At 40.8% G+C, this 26951-nt stretch overlaps 1 protein-coding gene across 5 annotated transcripts in view; it reads left to right on the top strand.

Moving 5' to 3' along the window:
- The window catches only part of MAP3K7CL (MAP3K7 C-terminal like), a 38803-nt gene extending 16769 nt beyond the window's left edge, over positions 1-22034 (top strand). For 4 of the 5 annotated variants that reach the window (XM_006935936.4, XM_003991488.6, XM_045036697.1 and 1 more), the window contains 2 exons: positions 9220-9335; positions 20876-22034. In XM_006935936.4, the coding sequence (XP_006935998.1) occupies positions 9220-9335; positions 20876-21056 (297 nt within the window). In that variant the 3' untranslated portion in view covers positions 21057-22034. Of the gene's footprint in view, positions 1-79; positions 719-9219; positions 9336-20875 lie in introns of those variants that run through there. The other variant, XM_045036698.1, reaches the window with a different exon arrangement.
- The last annotated feature ends 4917 nt before the right edge of the window (positions 22035-26951 follow it).

Below are 26951 nucleotides of genomic sequence, written 5' to 3'. Positions count from 1 at the left end.
ATTTCGTGTGCATAGTTTATGGATGATCTGTCAAAGGGATCCCATTTTAATACACCAGAATTATTTGAAGGGAATTAATTTGTAACACTTCAATTTTCTTTAGACGACATATGGTGATGCCAGGCAAAGATGGCTGTCTGCCTGAAATGTTTGGATACTGGCCTTGGGTCAAATGTTCTCTTGAGTGCCTCACTTTGCAGTTACATCTAGACAAACCTAATAGGGGTCTTGAATCCTGCACGTAGACATTTGCTTCATCTCTTACTTGTTTTTCTCTACGTATTGATTTTGAACGCCTTTAGGAGGGGTCTGCCACCCCCATTTCCCCCCCAGGTGTGATGTTCCCCCTTCTCTTAACACCCAGCAGCTTTTCCCATTCGCGGGTGTGACTGCCATCCTGAAGTCATTTGCGTTTGGGAGCCCTGGTCCTGCACAGCCCTCGACAGAGGTGGGAAGAGCCCTCATGCAAACCCAACCGAAAGTCTTTTCCATTGGCTCCGGTTCTTATCTCAGTCCCAGGGCCCTGAGTTAAAAACCCGGAAGTAGCCACGTCAGAAAGGAAGAGCTGGTCCTCCAGTACCGGAGTGCTCTCTGAAAAAACAAGCCAGCACGACTCAGGTGTGACTAGGTGTGAGGAGTCCTCATTCTTACCTCTGCCACAGTCCTGGGCATTGTCACGGTGCTCCGGCAGAGAGCCCACTCCACAGAACAGTATCAGGTATACAGAGATCCCTGAAGATTGTCTCTACTGTCTCTAAAATTTCCTCGCAGGTATCAGCCATCTTGTCTCCTCCTTCTGCCCCCCCCCCCCCCCCCCATGCAGGGTCTTTAACCCAGCTCTCCTGGTTCCTGATATCTAACCATATCCCCCAATATCACTTCTTTTCACCAGGGCAAACAACTCAGCTCTCTGTTTCTGTCTGGCATTTTCCACCACACACACCCCTTGCTTCCATTCTGTCCTCAGAGGAGGGCTGTGTTTGTGCTGCTGGTGGGATGGTTGGGATTGTAAGATAATAACTAGATTTTTTTCCCCCCAAGTCCTAGTTGGTTTTTTTTTTTCTACTTCATTTTACTGTCACCTCAAAGCTATTTTATTATCATGGGAGTTAGATAAAAATGAATAAACATGTTTTGGAAATAAAACGGTAAAAGCATATTCAGGTTCTGGTTCCTCCGTCAAACTACGGATCATTAATTCTCCTTTTTTGTATTGACAAAAAAATTTTTTCCCCCTTTGGGAACATTAATGATCTTCCCTGGCTCACGGATCATTCTTCACAGGATTCATAGCACCCTTGGCAATTCTCCAGACAGTTTTTCTGTTAAAGCCTTGCAACATCCATTTGGATTTTATGGTTTTAATTCCATTTGACATATATTAGAAATTAAGTCTATTTAATTATCTTAGTACAATGAGACTATTTCATGTTCATTGATGAAGTTAAGCAGGTGAGAGGCTGCTTTCTGGCTCCTGGGTTTTGATTCCCCCCCCCCCCCCCCCGCCGCCCCATCCCAACCCTTAAAATATGGTATTATTTAAGCCTTCATGAGTGGAGGGAATATTCTTAGCTTTATACCTAAAATCATTTAAGCAAGTGCTTGTTTGTTGGGTAAAGTGTATGACTGAGTTTGTTATAAACATTTGCCAGTTTTCAAGCCATTTGGTTAGGGTCACCTCTGTCTGGGGCTGTTGCCTGCTACCTTTATTCTGTCTCCAGTGCATGAATGACGAAAATACAAGACAGTGAGACTGGAGAGGGGAAAGCTCACACAGGAAATCACTCTTAAAGCAGATTCTTCTCTCCATGTTTAGCCTAGGCATATAAATTTAAGCCATTCCGCAGCAGGAAGTCTCTGTGTTGGAAGCAATGAAAATGCTTTATGTACAAAAGGCACAATCCATTCTGCAGAGCAGGCCGACTTCACAGTCAGTGTCATGTGCTTTCATCACATGGTAATGGCTCTTGGAATTTTACCGACCATCATTGTCCTCTACGGTAGAATAAAAGTTAGGTTACAAAGGCATATGAAGTGCCTTGTGGTTGTCACTATTTGCTTGAGGATAAACTGACTCTTGATTATCTCTCCAGGAGCCTTCAAAACTTGCCAAATGAAAACTAAATGATGCCAGGTGATTATTGCCGGCCCTGCTCTCTGCAGAGCCTCAGATTTAAATCCCTCCATGCGTGTCGAGCATCGCTAGGCCAGTGATGCTTCCCCACAAATAATCTCATCTGAGCCTTGCCAGGATTGTGTGAGCTATTATGTCTCCACTTTAGAGATGAGAAACCTGAGGTCAAATTTTGGTCTAAATGAATTTTCTATTTCTGACTAGATCTCGGATTCTGAGTCTAGGCAGCTTTCTTTCCCTTGCACCTTTTGTGAAACCTACGGACTGTTTAAATTACTTTGATAGGTAGAGGTTTTTTTGTTCTGGTTTGCAAGGTTGCCATAGTGTGGTTATAGAACCTTGCAAAACCTGTTCTGACTTTCTGATATCCATTACACATTCTTGTGTTGTTTATAAAATGGAGCTATAAAGTATCTATTTGGTAGATACTCTATCACCAGTTTGACCCCCTAGATTTTTCTGTTGCTTTGCCAAGAATGTGGACATGTTTGAGCATGTAATTCGTGTGGCTTCTATTTTCACAGAAGCCAAAAAAAGCCCTGTGCAAGAATAGCAGTGACAAACATTTCTCTTGATGTCTCTATTAATGCAAAATGTTGGGCAAGAGACTTTGGGGTAAGGTAGGTGTTAAAATGAACATCTCTTTATAATGTTCATTTGTGGGCCTTCAGCCTCAGCCCGGGGGCAATGGGTAGGTTGATTCTATTTTATGCGGATTCCTTTCCTGGAACTTGGTTTCTAAATTCTCTATGCCTAGTAGAGGCAGTATTTGGGCACAGCTGATGTAGCACAGCCAGTCCAAAGAAAAGAGGCTCAATTCTATGTCCACTTCTAAGAATGAATGAAAAATCACTACTTTTCTTTAGGCCTCGGTTTCCTTCTATTTGGAAAGGAGATAATGCCTGACCTCCTTCTTTATCCTGAAGGATGGTGTGAGTCAGCACCATATTTGTCCTAAAATTTAACCACGTTCTTATGCTTCGGAGATCGTCGTTTGACCTATAGATGATCCAAAGCTAAGCTGCAATATGGTCTTAAGTGCACTGGAATGAAAATATGCTTTTATAATCGGGCAGGGAACATGTTAACCAGTACGTTGTAACAACTTCCTAATGGGACTCACAATGGCTGGAGCACGGGTATTGGCATTGGGTTGGCCTGAATTTGGATCTCAGCTCTACACCTACCAGTTTCGTGATTGATATTATTTACTCTCTCTAAACCTCACTTTTCTGAACTGCAAGGTGGAGACAGCAGTATCGATCTTACATTGTTATTGTGGGAATTAAATGTGAGAATGAGTAGATATAACACAGTGCTTGGCAAAATGATTGCTCACTTAATGTTAATCTTCTTCTCTGGTGAAATTGTGTTTTGAATGATGTATTTAAGAATTAGCAATTTATCTTTATATGTATAACATGATAAGAGAAGCATCTCTTTGGATTTTTGAGTTAGGGATAGAGGTTCTGATGCTCTCTCTTTTCCATTAAGCTAAGGTACTTGGAAAACAATATGACTTTTTTTTTTTTTAAGTCAAATTGAGCAATAGCTTCAATCCTCCTAAAGTCCTCCCATCTAATCTGAGAAGACAGTGACAGGTGTCTCTGTGGTACACACTGAACTTGCTTTTTCTCAGACAGAGTCTGGTGAGTCCAGAAACTGATGTCACCTCCACAAATAAACAATTTCCTAGCTTCAGTTGTGTGCCTTAAGATCTTGTTATCCGAGTAGTCTCTTCAGAAATTTCCTTTGAGTCTTGCATCAGTGTATTGCTTGATATCTTGGGAAAGACAGTGAGAGAAAACGGAGAAGTCTTAGCATTCCAGGATTCTGCTACACCGGTCTTGAACATCCATCTGGAAATGCAATTAAGAAATAATCCCATGGAAAACACTGAAAATGTCTGCATTTTCTCAGACACATGTTGGAAAGTATGGTATGGTTGTCTGTTGGCTGCTGTGACCACACAGAAAATATACACACATGCCTTGGAGCTTTACAATGGTAGGTGTACTTTTTTTTTTTTTCTTTTTTGTGAAGCCCAGTAGTCGTCTAACAAGATGCCTTGTTGGAAAAGTCTGAGACACTCTTGAGTTACCTCTCTCTTGAATATTGCTTACATTAATAAACATGACTTAAATAGCCTTCATTTCAATGTTATATAAGATATGCAGTAAAATTACTAGCATTGACTCTGACTATAATGTAGATATTATAGAAATGTCAATCCTTAAAATATTTTAGGGGTGCTTGGGTGGCTCAGTCGGTTAAGTGTCTGACTTTGGCTCAGTCTGTGAGTTCTATCCCGTGTCAGGCTCTGTGCTGACGGCTCAGAGCCTGGAGTCTGCTTGGGATTCTGTGTCTCCCTCTCTCTCTGCTCCTTTCCTCCTTGCACACACTCGCTCTGCCCCTCAAAAATAAATTAAGAAAAAAAAATATGTTCAATTCTAATATAACAGAGTTTTCCAATATTGCAATTAGTCCTATGTTTTTCCATTTGGTTTCTAACAAATTATGTTAATTTTGGGACATTAAAATGCAACGTAAATTTGAACCAGATACCTCCCCCTGCCCCTCCCCCAATAAAGATAACGCTGAGATTCAAGGAATAAATAAAAAATCTGCTCAGCAACTGTAGAATATTTAGCTTCCTAAATATATCCTCTGTGTGGGAAGCTGGGAGAGGAAAATTAAATTCTTACATCTCTTGAAGTGGATGGGGCCAGTAGTATTTGAAGAAGCCAAGTAGAAAACGGAAGCACTTAAGTTGGCTTTGCCCCCTTGCGGAGAGATGCTTGGCTGGGTCCTGTCCCACGGGGTGCTTTCCAGAAGACGGAGTCCATTTCAGGAGGAGATCTAAACCTGGGCAGAGAGCAGAGATGGGATGGTGTGGCTCAAGCCGGCATTCTTGGAACAGGAGCCTGTGGTTTCTCTCTTACTTCATCTTGTTAAATCTGTCCTGATGATTGGGGTGGAGACCAGGGAGAGTAGTGGCTCAGTCACACTGCCGTGTAATTTAAAGCCCTTACAAGCTTCATCCTCAGGCAGCAGATGGGGCTGAGCTGGAGGAAAGGAGGTGAGAAGGAAGTCCCGCTCCCGGGCTCTGACCTCATCCAAACCCCCATCTGGGTCTTGGAAAAATGTGTTTCAAAGTTGGCTTGAGTCGCTGTTGGGAGACTATCTTAATTTAACCTTCTTAGAACTGTGAATTTCTAGTTAGAAATTAGGTTAGAAGGTTAGAAGAATTTAACCTTCTTAGAATTGTGAGAAAACTAGTACCATGGCATTGAGTGAGTCTGAAGAGTTGTTTCTGTGATCCCACAGAATTCGTTCTCTGGTCCAGGAAGAATACCTTGACCTTTTCACTTTCAAATCAAGTATCTTTGGATTCCTTGTCTTTGGAATGTGATATTTCATTCTTCAGGCAAGAGGGTAGGACAAATGTATCCAGAATGTAGCATAATTATGGAGAAAATAAGGAAAATTTTTTCTCTGGATGTGAGAAGAAATTCACTGTCAACACAGAAGCATTTATTTATTGCTCGCCTGTTCCCAGCACGGAGCGAGGACTACAAAAACCTCTTGGAGGAGAACAGTCAAAATTAAGCAATGAAAATATGTGTTAATTTTTATTCCAAGAAGCAAATAGATTTTTCTCACCTGGTTACCACCAGTATTCTTTTACAATATTGTTTGGTTTTCAATGTGAACATGTGTTAAACCCTATCTTAAACCCAGGTATGGCTGATTAATTCATGAATGTCAATGTTTTAAATGTCACATGATAAAAGCCTTAGGATAGCTCCATTTTTACACTGGAAACCAGATTATTGTGCTTGAATTTTAGAAATGTTTCCTCAAACACTTTCATTTTCTTCAATGGATACTGTTGGTCATAGATTATCTCTTATTTTGAGGGGTTATAAGAAGGTAAGAGAGAGTCACTCTCAGTGAAGACCTTATCATGCTACACACACACACACACACACACACACACAGAGAGAGAGAGAGAGAGAGAGAGAGAGAGAGAGAGAGAGAGAGACGTTATATCATAAGGCAATGACAGTGTTCTGTGTTGTACAGAACAACATCTCATTACCTATAGTTTTACTTTTTTGGGGGGGTATAACCCTAAATATCTTAAAATTCTTCATTCACCAGAATTCCTGCTGGAATGAGAACCATACGTATTTCAAAAATTCTTTGCTTAGTTTCTTTGCCTGGGATAACTGTCAAATGCCTTTTAAAGACAATAGGTCCTGCTGCCTGTTTTTTTTGGGGTGCGGGGAGGCGTTGATTTGTCTAGTGATGTTTAGGGTTTGTGATGAATGGTTCTGGATGTAAAGGGGTGAGAAATTTTAAGCTCCCTGGAGAGAAATTTGGGAAAGAAAGAGTATTTGGGTGCAAATGAAGTGAACTTCAGATAGTGAGTCTTCATAGGAGTTCTTAGAAGATGAGGGAGGAACAGTGGAAAGATCTAATGACAATTTTTTTTTTGCATTAAGTTTTTAAAAAATTTTGGTAAAAACACACAACATAAATTTTTCCATCTTGATAATTTGGAAGTGTACAGTTCAATAACATTAAGTATATTCGCATTGTTGTGCAACTGATCTCCAGAACTTTTTCCTCTTGCAAAACTGAAACTCTATACCCATTAAACAATGCCTCATTTCCCCCTCCCGCCAGCCCCTGGCGACTAATGGAATGATTTTACGATGTTGTAGTGGGTTATGCAATATAACTTCCCTCCTTGCTTTAAAAAAACAAAACTATATTGCTCCTTAATGCGTTCATGCAGATTGTGAGGGCTTGAAGTGGAGCCCAGTTATATACCAGGTTGGATGAAGACAGAGCTCGCAGGAGCTGGAGGCTGGAGTAGCACCTGGCATCCTTTTACACCCTGAGATGCTGAACACTAAGCATTTTTGGCTTGTGCTTTTTTAACTGTGAGAAACCTTGAAAATAGCGTTATGTGTAAGTAGGCTGATCACCCTGCTAAGAGCATGTGAGGGTACTGAATATATCCGGAATTACTCCCTATCCTCATACACCCTTAGCAGCATGATCTTGCTACCTCTACATAATATTTTCAAATTTCCCACAATTAAGAAGTGCCAGTAAAAAAAAGAGCAGAGGAAGAAACTTCCCACTTAATAAAAAAGCATTGCAGGGGAGCAAGCTAAGGGGGAAAGAGACCCCTCTGTTCTTGAGAAAATTGTGAATGTAACTTTCAGTTTCGCTTTTTGATGACATCAGGGGATATTTCTCCCTCTACATGGCTACTTTCATTTATTTCCTCTTAAGACATAAAGCCTTTGCACAGAGTCCTAGAATCTTTTGGCTGTCACATAGGTTAACTATGCTGAATTTGTGGCTCAGGGACCTCGAAGTGGTGGCAAGTTTTGGCATGGACTGAATATAGCTTATGTGATGTTCGTAAGGACAGGAAACGGGATGCGTAGAGTCTTAGGGCCTTTCAGGAAGGACACAGGGCACAGATGATTTAATAGCGACTTGGCTAAGGTGTCCGGAGTAAATTGTTTTCATTCTCCTTACTGTTATACTTGGTAATTTGCCAGGGTAACAGGTGAAAATTGATGAGAGGGTGGTGATGTCTAGGACATAGGCCCAGAGGAGCCAGGAGTTCTGAATTCCTTTGGCAAGAGCTTTGCCTCATGGGGTGCATTATACGGTAATACTACAGGGCATTACTTTTCAATTTATTATCATAAATAAAGAGATAATGGTTCCAACAGACTGAGTTTATGCTACAAATGTGTTTATGGGGCAGTAGGGAAAAATGCTATATAATGTAGTTATTATTACATTTTCCATGAATTTGGACATAGGAGATGATCCACGTGAAGGTAAATTTCATGCAAATCTATTTTGAATTTTATTTCCTTTAGAAAATCTCTACTCAGAGGCCTCAGAATAAATAGGGATCATCTTATTTATCTGTCAAACTTTATAGGATTTTATAGAACTTTATAGAATTTTTATTACATCCTGGATGGGGTTGCTAAATAGAACACCCAAAGAAATCTTTGTCTTTAGTATAATGAGAGGAGAAAGAACTAAGAAATGCATTACTTCCCTATTTCCTAGTGTAAAATTAGTGAAAATATGACCTAGTCAGGCACATACTTACATATATAGACTGCTGCGAGAAAGGGATTAGACTGAAGAGCCCATTTAACAGTAAAGTTGTATTTCTCAGATTTTATATACCATTTTCTATAAATAACTGAAAAGGGTGATTAAAAAACCTCTTTAAAAGTCTATTAGCTACTGTTCCTTAAAGTAATATTTTTAATAATGTATTGCTAACTAGAAATTAGAATTATAAACCCAGGGAAAGTCAGTTCTTTAAAAAATAATTTCTAGAAAGAAGTAGGATTTTCAACACATGATGGGTCTGCAGGCTTGCCCTGTTCATCTTTGTTTTCCTTGTAGATGGGAGAAAAACAAAGACATAAATCCATGCTGTCTTTGACCTCACATGTTATAAGCATTGTCTTACTTGAAGTTTGGTCTTTCATGGGATTTGTTAATCCTTGTAAGCTTTATTTCCAGTCCAGCATCATTTCTTCAGTTTGGATGCATCTCTCAAAAGAGAGCCTTTCTTGTAGGGTTACTCCACACTACAGGATGAGATTATGCCTCTGGGCTGCAGGAACAGAAAGTAAGGGGCAATTAAAGCAGACAACTGAACTATTTCCCCACCACTGCCCTTCTTGAAAGCAGAGTTTGAGATTTCCGGGGAGAAGTACAGAATTATTAGAAGATCTAATTTTACTCCAATGCATGGCAAATAATAGATATGTCATGAGCCTTCCGGTTCTGGCTCAGGCCTGAGAATGCCCAACAATGACACTGGAAGATGAATGTAGAGAATATCAGCCCACCTCCCTATTTTCAGTCAAGCAGAATCAGCCAGACCCTGTCCAATGTTGACTGCCAATACTATTGTCCTGCAAAAAAATCTCTCTCTAAAGAACATCAGTAGAGTAAAATCATTTATAATGTATTCTGATACAAAGAAATGGACTGATTTCTTCTTGTTGTTGTTTGTGAAGCCTCTGCCGCCTTGTCATGACTCCGTGGAATCCATGCAGGTGTTCAAACAGCACTGTCAAATAGCAGAAGAATACAATGAGGTCAAAAAGGAAATCGCTCTGCTTGAGGAAAGGAAGTAAGTACTGTTTCCCTGAACCCTCTTACCTCTGAGTGATGTCTCCTGGTCATGGACTGGGGGAGGTGGGCATGGAATGGGCTGAACTTGAGGGTGAGAGGGAGGGGTGTGGGCAAGTGACATTCTATGGTTCAGAGGTTACTGGGCAACTTCCATGTTTTTATCACGTTTGACTATAGAAAGAATGCAAATGGAACTGCTGAGGATTAAAAGCTTTACTCTACGGAGTACTGAGACGAATAACAGGAGTACTTCCTACCCAAACCCAATTTTTTGATCATCATTTTTAGATCAGGAAGGTAAAAATGTCCAAACAGCACCCAGACGCACACTATGTGCCCTGTGGATGTGCCCAAAGCCCCCAGAGCACTTTGGCTTCGAGTGAGTTTTAATGAATGGTTACATGGTGGCATTCCCACGTCAAGTAAAGAAGCCACTGTGACAGATCTTTGGAATAATGTAAATGTATTAACATTTTATAGTCCAATAGCCCGAGGAAGTTTTTTTATTTTGATAGCTCCATTACCATTCCAGTTCTACTGTAGGGAACTTTGGGTATCTATTAATTAAATTAATTAAAGCATTCTAATTATAGTCACACTAAGCTTTTTCTTTCAGAATTATCATCCTTTTTAATTGCACTCGATTCTGCCAGTGTCTACCCCAGTGACCCCCATTCCTTCATACTTTCAAAGCACCAGACACTTTTCCATCCTAGCACTGGGTAGTTTGCACTTACACATTTATTAGTGGGATCTTTTGGTTAATAGTTGTGTCTCCTACTAAGTGGTAAACTACTAAGTGCTTTGAACCCCTGAAAGCAGGGCAAGTCAGGTGTTACTCACCACCATATTTCTAAAGCTGGACACAGTACATGGGATGTAAATGCTGAATCCATTTTTGTTGAGTGAGTGACACATAATCAGAACCTATTTTGATTCTTTAACTTCCTACTTTTCCCCCTCTTCCTCTTACTGATACATGATATATATTTATTACTTAGTTTTTAAATCAAAGTGAGTGAAATATGTTATGTTTTGAGAAATCTATAAAATTCTTGGGACTCTTTGAAGACCCCCCTCCACCCCCTAGATCGTGGTTGGACAGTACAACATGGTGGGGAGGAGTATGGGTTATGGGGTCAGACTTTGCACTTACTGTAAGACCTCGGATAACAAACCTTTCCTTAGTGCCTTGCTGTGTTGTGCTTCAAATGTAAAATCATACCTGGACTTATGGCCAAAGGGGGTTAAAATATGTTTAAAAAATTTTTTTTTAATGTCTATTTATTCTTTTTTTTAAAAAATTTTTAATGTTTTTATTTATTTTTGAAGGAGAGAGAGAGACAGCATGAGTGGGGGAGGAACAGAGAGAGAGGGAGACACAGAATTCAAGGCAGGCTCCAGGCTCTAAGCTGCCAGCACAGAGCCTGATGCGGGGCTCAAACTCACGAACTGTGAGATCATGACCTGAGCTGAAGTCGGATGCTTAACCGACTGAGCCACCCAGGCACCCCTAATGTCTATTTATTCTTGAGACAGAGACAGAGTGTGAACAGGGGAGGGACAGAGAGAGAGGGAGACACAGAATCTGAAACAGGCTCCAGGCTCTGAGCTGTCAGCATAGAGCCCGACGTGGGGCTTGAACCCACGAACTGTGAGATCATGACCTGAGCCGAAGTCGGACGCTTAACGACTGAGCCACCCAGGCGCCCCGGGGGTTAAAATATGTTTAAGAGGAGATCAGAAAAACGCAACTTCTCCTCATATATCTGAGACTTTCTTTTTGGTCTGAGAGTTTTCAGACCAAGGTGGTTGGAAGGCTCAGATTGCACATTTGCATACAGTCTGAGTCCTAAAAAAAGTTTCTTAAAGAAGCTGAAGAAGTTTACTAATAATGTGGCCTATAGTGAAATTAAAGGAGAATTTGTATAATCAATAACCTATAAATGTGTCTGTGTGTGTCTGTGTGTGCGTCTGTGTGTGTGTGTGTGTGTGTGTGTGTGTGTGTGCACATGAACTATGCTGTTGAGGCAGAAAAAAGCCAGGTAATTCTGTATTTATTTGTAAACTCTTCAGATTGAAGGTAATGGAGGACTTGGCTTATTTTAATTAACCCATGTGTGGTTTTTTTTTTGGCAATGTAAAACTTACCCACTAAATTATATGTTCTGTGAGTTTATATTTTTTGTATGTTTTGTTAAAAAATATGATAGGATAATGATGTAAGAGTGACTCATCTGGTCTTTTGTTGAAACATATCCCTGCTGTTTCTGCATTAACTCATCTTATTTTTTCCCTAAGCCTATTTGAACTTTGGACTTGTCTTGAAACTAGGATATTATCTCCCTCCCTCCCCAGCCCCCACTTTCTTCCTAAATAATTGGCTAGATGCATGGTAAAGGCCAAATTCTTTTGTTATCTTTTTTTCCTTTCTTTTTAAATAAAGTCTCTCAAGTTCCTTTTTCTCCATTCCTTCTTGTGCTGTTTGGGGTCAGGACTTGCTGCTTCACATCTTGGTCAATGTAATGTTATACCTGGTTTCTCTGCCTATGATTTCCTGTTGTTGGAAAAGGACACGGAGTTCTTGGCCTGGTTTGCAAGCTCTAGCCCCCTATGGCTTTACACCCCAGCAGAATGTTCTTTCTCATCATTGTCTTCAGCTACATTGACCTCTTTGCTTCTTCCTGCCTCTGTGACCTTGTTCACAGCAGCCTCTGGGTCTGGAGCACTTATTTCTTCCTCAGATGCTACCCTCGAGGAGAGCTTAGCTAATATCCCTGCCCAAACACTCCATGGGATTCATCTCTCTTCCTGGGTGAAAGAAAATACACTGGAATGACTCTTTTTGCACGTTTGTAGGCTGGGGTTATCAATTGTTATCCTTTTAACTTCACGTCCTGACTTTCTGACTGTGCATAGTTACCTACAAATGTGAATACCTTTGAATATCTCTTTGTGTCCCCATCACCGAACAGGGACTTGCGCATAGGGTCAAACATGAGTGAGGGTGATTTTGAGTGATTGATTGTAGGATATAGTAATACCCTCTGTGTATACAAACAGTGTAACAAATGTGTCATTTGTAATTTATATGGTCCATATTTAAAATACAGAGTCAATATCAGCATTAAGGAATTGCTAAGGTAAATTAAAATAGGAAGTATGGTTATATCTTATATTTATAAATAAATGATCCTGGTCCTCCAAGTGTTATTGGTGATCATTATTTCCATTAACACTTTACTGAAGTGGAAATTCATTACACAACAACTAATTTCCAGAACAGTGTTTAAGCAAGATAAATTAAGCCAAATGCATCTGACCCACGTAATTAACTCTCTGTTTTTTGGTGATTTGGATAAGAATTTCTCATCATTTCATACAGTGTGGGCGATTATGTTGGTCTCTGGTGATTGGCTAGCGTAAGCTAGACACAGAGAGAGATGTTACTCAGGTATTTTAAATGAAAGTTTTTCTTTAGTAGAGTCAGGCAGGCACAGGTTAAGCTGAACTTCTCTCTCATCTCCAGAGGGGGTCACCCTGGATCAAGCTTGGGAGACCGCAGAGGGGAGCGAAGAGTTGATTATAATTATTATTTGAAATCATGTCTATTAGATAAAGAGAGTCCAACATTTTCTAGGACTATAAACTCAGCACGCAGTGAATTTAATTTAAAGAATCACTTCTGGCTTATGTGATGTATGAAAAGCTTGTTCTTACTTTTATTGGATTTTTTTTCTCAATTGAAAAAAAAATGACAATTTTATTAAAAGCCTTAAAAACTTACCGAGAATTCTGACATCTTTCCAGGACTCCTACTATTATTTCTTGCCTCTTTCTAGGCCTTTTGAATGTGAATAATCTTATAGAATTGCATATATAGTAAAATGAAACGTATACATGATTTTCTCAACAAATAGTATAAACTCTTAAAATATAACACATGCAGTTTTTTGTGGACGTAATGGAAAGAAGTGAGAGGTAGACATTGGATGCCTTCTGAAATTTATCATCCATATTTTGACAGCAAGTTAAGGTACATGATTAAGCTACAATTAGATCTAAAATTGAGATTTACAATTAGTAAAGGTTGCTTTGCTCCAGATAGGGTATTTTATCTTGTTCAAAGGAGAAACCATTTGTCTTCTGTGTATATGAAACATTGTGCCAGGTGCTGTGGTGTTTAAAAGATTGACTTAGAATGTCAGAAAGAGAGATAGATTCTTAGAAAAGTCAGGATGAAAAATGTCACATAATTAAGAAAAAATAACTCCATGGTTTTCAGTACACTCACAGAGTTGTGCAGCCATCATTACAGTTTTAGGACATTTTCATCACCCAGGAAACCTCGTAGCTCCTGCTTCCCTCCCTCCCCCCGCCCCCAACAGCCACTGGCCACCACTCATCTACTTTCTCTCTATGCATTTGCCAATTCTGGATACGTCATATAAAAGGAACAATATGGTCTGTGGTCTTTTGTGGCTGGCTTCTTTCACCTGACAGGATATTTTCAAGGTTCATCCACATTGTAGCATGTATTCCTTTCTCTTGTTGAATAATATTCCATTGCACGGAGAGTCCATACTTTATCCGTTCACCAGTTGATGGACATTTGGGTTGTTTGCCCTTTTGGTTATTATGAACATTTGTGTACAAGTTTTGGGTGGATGTATGCTTTCGGTTCACTTGGGTATGTGCCTTGGAGTGGAACTGTCGGGTCATGTGGTAAATCAACGTGTAACCTTTGGAGGAATTGCCAGGCTTTTTCTAAAGTGGCTGCACCCCTTCATAGTCCCACCAGAAATGTCCGAAGGTTCCGATTTCTCCTTATCTTTGCCAACACTTCATGCTAGTGAGTGCAAAATGTGGTCTCGTTGTTGTTTTGATTTATAGTCCCCCGACAGCTAGAGATGTTGAGCATCTTTTCGTGTGCTTTTTGCAATTTTTATGTCTTCTCGGAGAAATGTACATTCAGATCCTAGCCCATGTTTTAGTTGGATTATTTCTCTTTTTATTATGGAATTGAAAAAATGTTATAGAAGTTCGTGAGTTCAGGTAAAACATTAGAAAAGGATTTTCATATGGGGGTAACACAAAAATAGCAGACCTATATTTTCATATCTTTTGAAAAGACATAAAATGATGATTGAAGAAGCAACATCTCATTGAGGGGATAATATTGGAATTGGGGGAAAGGGAGCATATATAATTTGTAATAGCATAGTCTAAAAATAGCCCTGTTCTGATTTGTTTTCAGTTGTGGCATTTAATTTGTCCCGAATTTTCCAATAACTATAGATTTTTATGTTTAACCAGCAACATTTATTTCTTTAGGACATTCCTGATGGCAGAGATTTTTAAGTTGTATTCTGGGGACCCTTTCAAAGATTGGGGATGGAGCCAGTATCAGGCAGGGGACTGTCCAAAGGCCAATGAGAGACGGTCCCATTAGCTCTGTTTTATTTTCTTCACTTCAGACTAAGATTTTCCTTGCAAAAGGGCATCATGCTAGAAAACATTGAAAACCTCACTTTATATTTGTTTTATATGTATTATATATATTTATATATATTTTATTTTTAGCACTTATTTAAAAAAATTTTTTTTAATGTTTATTTTTGAGACAGAGTGAGACAGAGCATGAATTGGGGAGGGGCAGAGAGAGAGAGGGAGACACAGAATCTGAAGCAGGCTCCGCGCTCTGAGCACAGAGTCCGACGCGGGGCTCGAACTCACAGACCGTGAGATCATGATCTGAGCTGAAGTTGGAAGCTCAACTGACTGAGCCATCCAGGCGCCCCTATTTTTAGCACTTATTTTTATTTAAAAAATGTTTATTTACTTTGGGGGAGAGAGAAATAGAGATAGGGAGAGCGAGCACAACCAGGGAAAGGGCAGAGAGAAAAACAGAGAGAGAGAGAGAGAGAGAGAGAGAGAGAGAGAGAGAGAGAGAGAGAGAATCCAAGCAAGCAGTGCAGATCCCAATGTGGGACTTGATCGCATGACCGTGAAATCATGACCTAAGCCAGAATCAAGAGTCAAATGCTTAGCTGACTGAGCTACCCAGTCGCCCCTATATTCCAAGCAGTTAAAAAAATTATTAAAAGACATTTACACAGGGGCACCTGGGTGGCTCAGTCAGTTGAGCATCCAACTTCACTCAGGGCACGATCTTATAGCTCGTGAGTTTGAGCCCCATGTCAGGCTCTGTGCTGACAGCTCAGAGCCTGAAGCCTGCTCTGGATTCTATGTCTCCCTCTCTCTGCCCCTTCCCCAGTTTACACTCGGTCTCTCTTTGTCTCTCTCTCTCTCTCTCTCTCTCTCTCTCTCTCTCTCTCTCAAAAATAAATAAACATTAAAAAACATAAAAAAAAAGACATTTACACAGCTCCCAGAAATGAGGTTTCTGCTGTCATAAAGAAATAGTAAATGGAGATATTTCTCCATATGTCTGCAATGTTGGCAGTAATGGGGGAGTCCTATCGTCCTCACTAAGACATCCTGATGTGGGTCTGATGCCTCTGTATAAAGTGTAGGACTTGTGGTCAATTTCTAATAGTGGAGATATGCTTCCTAAGACCAACTTGGCTAGCAAGAATCGAGGTTAGCGCCTGGTTTGCAATAGGATTTCAATAAATACTTGAACGGATGAGTGGAGGAACCAAAGAACTGTCTTGGCTCTTGACTTTTCTCCAGAGGTATAGCCGAGGGAGTTTTTCATTTTAGGATTTAGCTTTGTGTGAAATCCCCATGTTCCAAACTTCATCAGGCTTTGAGATTACACTTTCTGTTAATGCCCCAGTCATAATGATTTGGGTCTTTTATGCCACCTAATTACATGCTGTTCAGTCTTCTAACTGGAATCTCATTCCTCAACATCTCTCCATCTAATCTCTGCCTGGAACTATGTTGAAAGGGACAGAATATTTACCACTCCTCAGTGAGAGTGCCTTTAAGCAGGTCTCCCTGGCTAAGGAAAGAGGGTCCAATCTTTGGGGGAGCAGAGTGAGGAAACATTTTGCCTTTCATCTATCCCTATTCCACGATTAACTCTTGGTGGGATGATTGATAGTGGAAATCTCCATTTCCTTTGGAATAAGTGGTTCTTAACTGGGCCAACTCCTCAGCCCCCAACCCCCAAGATATTGACAATACTTAGAGACATTTTTGGTTATAATGACGGGCTGGGGGAAAATGCTACTGGCATTTAGTGAATAGAGGCCAAGGATGCTGCTGACCCTTCTACGATGTCAGTGGATATAGGGCAGCCACCAATAGCAAAGAGTTGTCTAGCCCAAAAGATCAATTGTGCCAAGAGAAAATCTAGAGCAAATCTCAATTCTTCCTGCAAGGAAGTGTTGTCCTTTGGCTCCCAAATGATATAATCCATTTATTCCTTATGCATTATTCATTTGTAGGGCTTCAGTGCCACAGTCTAGACTGCACTTTGCAATTCCATTTCAGTACCATTTATTATTACCCCACCTGCATAAAATGAAGGTAGACTTTCACATACTTTTTACCATCTTGAGGCATCTACTTCTTCTCTCCTGTGTGTCATTGCTTGTACTAGAACACACATCTTTTAAGAACCACCGACAGTGCGGTCGAAATCACTATTTAAAATAAATTCTCCCCAGTATTTTATAATATTATTACCCAAAACTCTTTAGCTCTTTAAGTCTGAACTGTCTAGGATTTTGTCTTTTCCAAATGAAAGTCTTAGTTAATGCTGAACATCTAAAAAACCATGGTAGTGGTCTTTCCCAAATTAGAGAAATGTTTGTCCTAATGATGAATTCATGTTCTAAACTCCTGCAACATAAAGAATCTACTTAATTTTGGAGTTAGTTTCTACGAAGTTTCAAAGTTCTCTTCACTTGGACTCTCCCTTACCCTATTTGTTGTAGCAAATAAAACCTTTTCCAGGCATATGGCTTATGATGGGAGTGGCAGATAGTCTATGATGGACCCAAGGTTATGGCCTTTTTACTGTTGAAGTACATTATGTTGGAAACAGTATTACAGACTCTTGACTTCAGCAATAGGATTCCTGTAATGATGGTCTTCTACCCCCATATCACATTACACTGAAGGGAATGATAGAAGTGATCAACCCAAAATCAAAGGCAAGACCACATTCTAGCCAATTATAGACATTGATTTGTTCCTCAGATCATCTATTTACAAGATTGTCTCCATAGCTTAATGTGCCAGGTTTAATTATGAATTGCTATTGGATGAACATAAACACGTCTACGTAAATAGGTCTTGGACAGGAGACAGCAGACATTTTGATAGTATTCATTGAATATATGTATAGTTGCTTATCAGATACATCAAACTAATTTAAAAACCTATCAGTTGAGTCCTCCTGATTCCAGTAAGGAAGAAATTATCATTCGCTTTCTCCAATGCAAGAAAAATGGACTAGACAGTCATGATCATTCCTTTTAGTTGTAAAGTCTGTGATTTTCTAATTTATCTTTTCTACCAGTCAGAATGAATAACAGAGGTCTTCAGGAGTTTTAAATGAGATCGGATATGGAACCAGGACGGCAGCCATTGTTATACCTTGTACTGCCAGTTCCCGGACCAGGATTTGAGAGCAAAACTCTACTTCCATTTGAATTACTTGTGTGAGACAGTTAATTTGAAAAGAAAAAAAGAACGAGAATAGACGATCTGATGGGTGGGGGCTTGAGAGATATGCATCCTCTTTACTTCTCTAAGTTTTACTATAAATTTCGTTAGGACAGTTACCTAAGGAGCTTTACCAATATTTAATTATTGACATGTATTGCTTAAACTATGCTTAGAGGCAAAGGGCCATAAGCATTTAATCATAAGGATAGGTTTGATTTCTGGCTTAGTCTTATTAGTCGTGGGATTTTTTCAATGGAGTTAAGCCCTTTGCATTTCTTTTTCCTCATCTTTAAAATGCATGTGATTTGTCTCTGAGGCATCTTACTCCTCAGTTATTCATTCAGCAAGTATTTATTGGGAGCCTTTATATTCTAAATACCATGGGAGACTCAAAGATCAACAAGAACTCAGAGGACCTTTGTGTATATACATATCAGTGTTTCAGCTTACCTTCCTTTTGTCCCTTCTAGGCCCTTCCTTTCCAATGCCTGGTTTTGCTCAGTGGTCATCAAAGCAGATGCACAAAGCAGTCCATTGGGGGAAGAAAGAAAACACTAGAACTTCCATTCTGATTTGTGTTTTGTCCTTTTCCTGGAGTAACTGTTTATTTTGACAGTTTCAGACTTACAGAAAAGTTGCAAAAATGGTGCAAAGACCTCCCATATGTCCTTTCTTGGATTCACTGATTATTATTCTTCTTGTATTATCATTAAATATTTGTTATTTACCTTTGAGAGAGCACAAGATGGGGAGGGGCAGAGAGGGGGGAATAGAGGATCCGAATCGGGCTCTGCATTGACAGTCTGACAGCAGTGAGCCAGTGTGGGGCTCAAACTCACAAACCGTGAGGTCATGACCTGAACTTGAACCTGAAGTCAGATGCTCAACCAACTAAGCCACCCAGGCACCCCTGGATTCACTGATGATTAAAAACTTCCCCAGTTGTGCTTTAGTCTCTCTCCCCCAACACTGCACACTACTAGGGTTCTCTCTCTCTCCCTCTCTCAGTGAGATGAGGTATCTATCTGTCTACCTATTGTCTCTCTACCTCTATCTATCTATCTATCTATCTATCTATCTATCTATCTATCATCTCTCTATCCCCCCCATCTAATCATGCCCCATTATTCTAAATATTTCAGTATTTTCTTTTTTTAAAAAAAATTAAAATATTTATTTATTTATTTTGAGAGAAGAGTGAGCAGGGGAAGGGCAGAGAGAGGGGGACAGAAGATCTAAAGCAGATTCTGCACTGATAGCGCCGAGCCCCCTTCGGGCCTCAAACTCCTGACCCATGAAATGATGACCAGAGCTGAAGTCAGATGCTCAACTGACTGAGCCACCCAGGTGCCCCAGTGTGTTCTAAGAACAAGGATATTCTCTCACTTAACCACAGTACAATAATTACACATTAAGAATTTTAGCATTGATGCAGGGATATTTCATAATCCACGTTTGAATTGCATCAATTTCCGAACGATGTCCTTCACAGCAATTTTTTTTTTTTTCCGGCCCAGAATTGCACATTGACCTTAGTTGTCATCTCTTTAGTTTCTTTAAATGTGGAACCATTTAGGCTAGCGGTTTAAAGAGTACATGCTAGCAATTTTGTAGAATTTCCCTCAATTTGAGGTTGTCTAGTGTATGCATTTTTGGCAGGAATACCAGAAAAAGGATGTGTCCTTCTCGGTGCACGTGATATCTATTTATCTCCTTACTGGTGATGTCAAGGTTGATCACTTGGTTAAAGGAGTCTTCCAGGTTTCTGTGCACTTTTGCCTACAGAGAAAGAGATGTGACACACGCTTATAGGCAAAGAATTCTGTTAGATCTAGTTTAGGATTAACTGACCCACATAAGGGGGGTGGACCTGTGTTGGGTTGTCATGTTTAGTAAATCTAAACATAGACTGGGAACCTTTAGCTCCTTATTATGTGTATTTATATCAATGAATTATTGATAGGTAATTACTGAGAACTGAATTTGTTTAAGACTTTATCACTCCTTATCCCTCCAATAACCTTAGCCTGCTCTCTGAATTCTAGAGTCAGGCCAGAAGGAAATGTAGATATAATGTTTTGTTAAATAGGGCTGCAGATATCTATACCTATCTATATCAGCAGTCCAGAAAGGCATGGAAAATAATATTTGCAGGCAGAAGTTGGATTCTTTAGTTTAAAGGAGACTGTTAAGGATTTGTTAAGCTCTCAAGTAGAAAACAAAGTTAGATAGTAACTGATTTTGGAGGACAAAGACAAGGTAAAGGACAAACTACAGTTCTATCTGTAAGACAATAGATAACATTTTATATATATTTTTTCAACGTTTTTTATTTATTTTTGGGACAGAGAGAGACAGAGCATGAACGGGGGAGGGGCAGAGAGAGAGGAAGACACAGAATCGGAAACAGGCTCCAGGCTCCGAGCCATCAGCCCAGAGCCTGACGCGGGGCTCGAACTCACGGACCGCGAGATCGTGACCTGGCTGAAGTCGGACGCTTAGCCGACTGCGCCACCCAGGCGCCCCAAATAGATAACATTTTAACTCATAAACCGACTTTCTGGGGTTTTTTCCCCTTAAATTAATTGTAACTTTTACCATTTTTGTACTCTTTAAACAAATCACCTTGTTTTGACTGTCAAAGGACTAATTGAGCTTTTTGGGTCTATGTTGAGTATTTTGGATGTGTCTGGTAGAGGTGCTAGAATAAAATAAAGTGGCTACAACTTGCAAAGCTGGAAAAGCTAAAAGGAAGTCGCTGGAAGTAACTAGAGGTGGTGAATTTAGAAAAGCAGAATCAAAATTCTGCTTCCATTATGCTGTTACTGCATAATTTACTTGGTTTGCATTAAATTGTGTGCTTTTTCCCTCACCTGCCCCCTGGGTCTTCAGAAAGGAGCTCATTGCCAAGCTGGATCAGGCAGAAAAGGAGAAGGTGGACGCCGCTCAGCTGGCCCGAGAATTCGAGGTACTGATGGAGGAGAACCGGACATTGAAGTTGGCTCAGTCCCAATGTGTAGAACAGCTGGAAAAACTTAGAATACAGTATCAGAAGAGACAGGGCTCATCCTAACTTGAAACTATTCAATGTGAGCATAAAAGGTCGGTGACTGTTGTGTGCTGGCCAAAAGATTTTCATTTTAAAGGGATAGTGTGTAAAACCTACTGTTTCTTTCTATTACCCACGTGGCAAACATCTGTAATGAATTTAATGCTTGCCAGATCAAGTTTGTGAGAAGGGAGATTATATTTTAAATAAGATGATTAAAGCAAGCCTATTGGCAGTATACGTTTTCCGAGATCATAACTCACTTCCAAAGATACATTTTTTTTCTTATTTACGAAGATGTGATCAGAGTGTACATCAGGGTAGAAAAAGATGAAAATAGAATATTAACTGACTCCGCTAACAATTGTGAACAGAATTAAGCCAGGAAAACAAACTAGTAAGATGCTCACTGTAGTTTCATACCCGTGTATTTTTAAATTTCGTGTCTCGAATATTTCAACTATGCTCAAACCTGAAGTCAGAAACTTCTGCACACATTTTTATGTTCACCAGAGTTAGGCTTAATCCCTCAATGATTGATTGTACTGAGAATAAATGGTTGCATATCATAAAAGATTTCTCATGAAAATATTAGCAGAAAGCATGTTTGTGCCAAAAGCACACTGCCAGTGCTAACTTGCTGTTGTAATAAAAAGCTGATAAGGCTGCATTTTTTTTTCACGCCATGTTACCTGACGGTAAACATCTCTGCCTTTGCTTGTGTGTGTTCTGGGGGCATGCGGGAAATGGAAAAGTATTGTTTGGATGTTGCTTTGGTGAGTTCCCATGAAAACATGAGTAAAACTATGACTATGACTTTGTTTTGGATTTAAGGAGAGGTTTTGGATCAGTGATAACTAATAAGAATATATGAGTAATTTCAAGAATAAAATGATTCGTCTCTTGTTCCAACTATCACCATAGTTCCCCAAATGGATCTTTGTTTTATGTCCATTTCTGTTCATGTAACTTCTTTTTCATTAAACACGAATCAAACTGTCAGTCTGTATTTTGTCCCTTTCTTAACTTCCCTTATGCTACCGTTAGTTGGGACTGGCTACCCTGAGTCGGAATGTGTTCCTAGTCATATCTGTATGCGCAGAATCAGCAGTGAAGCCCCTTCTCTTGGAAAGACTGCAGATTCTCATGTAGGTCATGCAGAATTCTAATACTCAATATGATGCATTAGTGTCTTAAGGTATTTTCCCAGAAAACGTAAAAGAGGATGGTTGATTAAAACACCAGGATGGCCAAGGATAGACCAGTTTTTATGGACGGGGGGTGACTCACCCCTGGGTGGACAGATGGCAAGGTCTAGAGCCATTTTGTTGTTGTTATTGTCATGACTAGGATGAACAGGTGCTAGAGGCGTCTAGAGAATAGTGGCCAGGGATGCTGCTAGACATCCTGCCGTGCACAGGATGACACCCTCAGCTACAAGGAATTGCCTGGCCCAACATGCCAATGGTGACCAGTCTGATACACCCAAGACTAGACTAGTCACTGGGCAGGTGGGCAGATGCCAAGGGGAAGCATGTTGCAGGGTCACAAGTTTCTTGCCAGGTGGTGCAGAGTCCATGAAGTCTCTATACACCCCGAACGTCCGTTTCCTCATTTGTAAAACAAAGCTTTTTGCTAGATCTCAACATTTTAATGTTATATGCACCTATTCATCCTGAAGCTGCTTTAACATTTGACCAAAGACGAAAGTCCCTATTATCCTGGTAGAACCTTCTTCTTTAGTAACCCCAAGCCTTATACATACTAATATAAAGAAGGAATTGGCCACTAAATTTATATAAATCCAGGGTTAATGGACTGGGAGAATGAAGAGTACATTGCCAATGTCTAAACACAGGAATTAGTTTTTGGTCACTGCCCATCTGAAGAGGTTTACATAGATTTACAGAATTCAAGCAGTAATGGCCCCTTATAGATAATTGGGAGCAGGGAAATATAGTTCCAAAATATCTTTGCTCTACCAGAATGAAAATAATTTAACAGGGTCAAAATATTGGAACACCATTGGTAATATATTGAGGAGATACTGAGTAAATACTTGTAATATCTGTGCCTGTCTCAGCCTGAAATTTTACTACATGTTTCCTAAAGGTATCTATTCATGACTCAACAGCAAGAATTTCCCTACGTGTGTGTGTCTGAGGCAGACTTTTATTCATTGAAAACATGAAAACATCATCTACTTTTGAAGTCGTGCCAGAGAAATCTAAAAGGAAAATTTCTCGCATTGCCAGTCTCAGCTTTCCATGCATGTAACAAATTCCCCCCAGTCTTACTCACCTCTGCATATTATCTATATAACACAGAACCATTTAAGAATTTCCTATCTTCGGGGCGCCTGGGTGGCGCAGTCGGTTAAGCGTCCGACTTCAGCCAGGTCACGATCTCGCGGTCCGGGAGTTCGAGCCCCGCGTCAGGCTCTGGGCTGATGGCTCAGAGCCTGGAGCCTGTTTCCGATTCTGTGTCTCCCTCTCTCTCTGCCCCTCTCCCATTCATGCTCTGTCTCTCTCTGTCCCAAAAATAAATAAAAACGTTGGGAAAAAAAAAAGAATTTCCTATCTTCAAATATATTTACAGTATTCTTGCTATTGGCAATAATGAAAATGATATAGAGCATTAAAAATGAGCACAGAGGTCCGATGAATATTAAGGTGAAGATATTTGCTTTTAGGCCAGAATTAAAGGAAAATGCAACCCATATTGTATTCTGCAATTGCTCTATTGGAGAATTGCTCTTTGTGGGTCACTTAGTTGATGTAGACACGACAAGAATGTGGTCATCTGTGGGTAGAAGTCAAATGTCTAATCACTGGAAAGGGCAGAGCATGTGCTCTATCTCATTCTGGCATCTGGACTTGGCTGTATCGCGAAGTCAGTATAAATAAGGAAATAAAAGCCGTCTGGAACTCAAATCCAATTCAACAAAAGTTTATGGTACACTTTCCTAGTGCAGGCAGAGGAGCGACAACAGAGGATGAAGAATGAATTACACCATCCTAGCCTTCGAGATGCTTCCAATTTAGTAACAGAAGTAGCATATTTGTTCTAGTTCCTGAAGACATGAATAAACGTCAGTGCAATAAGATAGATGAAGTTTTGAGTCGGAGTTCAGAGAAGGAAAGGATGGCATGAGCAGAAGAACAGTGGTTGGGAAGCCCAGATATGGGGGCGGTGACGAGTCTTTACTGTCGAGTATATGCAGGCGGATAGTGAATAATTAGGTTGGGAAGTACCACCGGGCCCTGGTTGCAGGGGGAGTTTGGACAGAAATGTTTTAAAAACTTTGTTTTTTAATGTTTCTTTATTATTTTTTAACGTTTATTTATTTTTGAGACAGAGAGAGACAGAGCATGAATGGGGGAGGGTCAGAGACAGAGGAAGACACAGAATCCGAAGCAGGCTGCGGGCTCTGGGCTGTCAGCACAGAGCCCGACGCCGGGCTTGAACTCACCAACCGCGAGATCATGAACTGAGCTGAAGTCGGACGCTTAACGGACTGAGCCACCCAGGCGCCCCTAATGTTTATTTTTGAGAGAGAGAGAGAGAGAGAGAGAGAGACAGGATGTGGGCAGGGGGAGGGGCAGAGAGAGAGGGAGACACAGAATCTGAAGTCAGTTCCAGGCTCTGAGCTGTCAGCACAGAACCCAATGGGGGGCCCCGAGTGCATGAACCGTGAGATCATGAGGTGAGCCAAAGTTGGATGCTTAACCGACTGAACCACCCAGGCGCCCCTGGACAGAAATGTTTTGAAATCAGGAGTGAATGATGAGGACAGGACTTGAAGATAAGCGATATGGTTGTAGTGCGTGGGATGGATCACAGGAGACAGAGACCAGAGGCAGAGGAACTGTCAGAAGGGTAATAGGAGTGTGCAAGGAGAGAGGCCGCAATTGAAATGGAGTAACAGACTAGAAGGGATGGGGAGACGTGATAAGTAGAATCCATGTGGCTTGGGTTGGATTCCATATGCAACGGAAGCAAAGAAGATGAGAGGTGACATTTCCTGAGCCCCTTCTGTGCCAGACTATGCCAGTGCTTTACATAGACTGTATTGTTAAATTCTTATAACGACCTGAGAGGTAGCTATAATTATCCCCATTCTCCCGAATTAGTAACTAAGTAATTTGTAAAAGTTCCCTAGCACTGGGATTGAAATACTAAGTTTCATTCACTTAATTTTTTTAAGTTTATTTTTGAGAGAGAGTGCAAGCGCGATCAGGGAGGGGCAGAGAGAGAGGGAGACACCGAATCTGAAGCAGGCTCCAGGCTCTGAGCTGTCAGCACAGAGCACGATGCAGGGCTTGAACCCACGAATGGTGAGATCATGACCTGAGTCGAAGTCGGACGCTCAACTGACCAAGCCACCCAGGCGCCCCAAATTCATTCATTTTTAAAACTATTTCCTGAATGCTTGTACTTTGCTAGGCATCCTGGAAGGTGCCAGGGACACAACAGTGAATAAAAAAATGGGTGCCATTCTTAAGGTACCCTTAGTCTAGTAAGGGAGGTAGACATTTACCCAAATACCCACTTGGGGTAGTCTTTTTTTGTTGTTTCTTTTAAGAGAGAGACAGAGAGAGAGAAAAAGAATGAGTGAAGGAGAGGGGCAGAGGTAGAGAAAGAGAATCCTAAGTAGGCTCCACGTTCAGGACAGAGCCTGACGCAGGGCTCCATCCCACGACCCCGGGATCATAACTTGAGCCGAAATCAAGAGCTAGACTGTCAACCGACTGAGCCACCCAGGCGCCCTGGGGTCATCTTAAAATATATCCAAAAATCCCCTCCAAAGGTAGAGTGTAAATTTCCTGCCGTGTAGTGTGGATTGGACTAAAAGACCTATTTTTAACAAACAGAATAGAGAAGAAGTGGCACTATGTGACTTCTAAGGCGAGGTCATAAAAGACATAGTAGCTCCCTTCTCATCTGTTCTCTGGGATCACTTGCTCTGGGGAGAGCCCCCTGCCATGTTCTGAAGAGACTTAAGCAGGCCTTGGAGAGGCCACATGGTAAGGAACTGAGGCCCTACAGATGGACTTGGAAGCAGACCTTCTAGCACCAGGCAAGACTTCAAATGGCTGCAGCCTGGCTGACATCTTGATGCCATGTCACGAGACTCTGAGCCACAGCCACACCACCAGTCTGCTCCTGGTTCTTGATTAGCAGGAACCAAGAGATGCTAAATGTTTGCTGTTTTAAGCTAATAAATTTCGAGGTGATATTTAGCAGTAGATAACAAATACATCATGCAAATGAGGTAAGTGCCAAGCAGAAAAGAAGCCTAGTTTATGAAAGCGAATCTAACTGAGATGAGGAGGCTGGGATGGTTTCCGTAAGGTGGTAACTCCTGAGGTAAGATCTGGTAGATGAGTAAGAGCTCAGGAGGCAAAGAAGGTGGGTGGAGGAAGGCATCTAGACAGAATGAAGACATGTACAAAGGCCCTGGGACATGGTCAGAGACCTGAAGGAAGACCAGTGTGGCTGAGCATGAAGATGTAGGGAGAGTGTGATACAAGATGAAGTTGTAGAATAAGGCAGAAACTTGAAGATCACATTAAGAATTTTGGCCTTAATCCTGAAAGCAATAGGAAGCCACTGAATTTAAACATAGGGCGTACCATGTGAACACATTATCTTCTATAGTGACATGTTTTAAGAGTTTTTTTCCTAAAGTTACTTCACTTTAAATTACTGAGAGTGTTGGGCGTCTGGGTGGCTCAGTCGGTTAAGTGTCCGACTTCGGCTCAGGTTATGATCTCGCGGTCCGTGAGTTCGAGCCCTGCGTCGGGCTCTGTGCTGACAGCTCAGAGCCCGGAGCCTGTTTCAGATTCTGTGTCTCCCTCTCTCTATGACCCTCCCCCGTTCATGCTCTGTCTCTCTCTGTCTCAAAAATAAATAAAC

This window comes from Felis catus, chromosome C2, assembly GCF_018350175.1.
Source record: "Felis catus isolate Fca126 chromosome C2, F.catus_Fca126_mat1.0, whole genome shotgun sequence".
NCBI classification, from domain to species: domain Eukaryota; kingdom Metazoa; phylum Chordata; class Mammalia; order Carnivora; family Felidae; genus Felis; species Felis catus.
The sequence above is the reverse complement of the archived record's forward strand: the minus strand, read 5'-3'. Positions and strand labels throughout refer to the sequence as shown.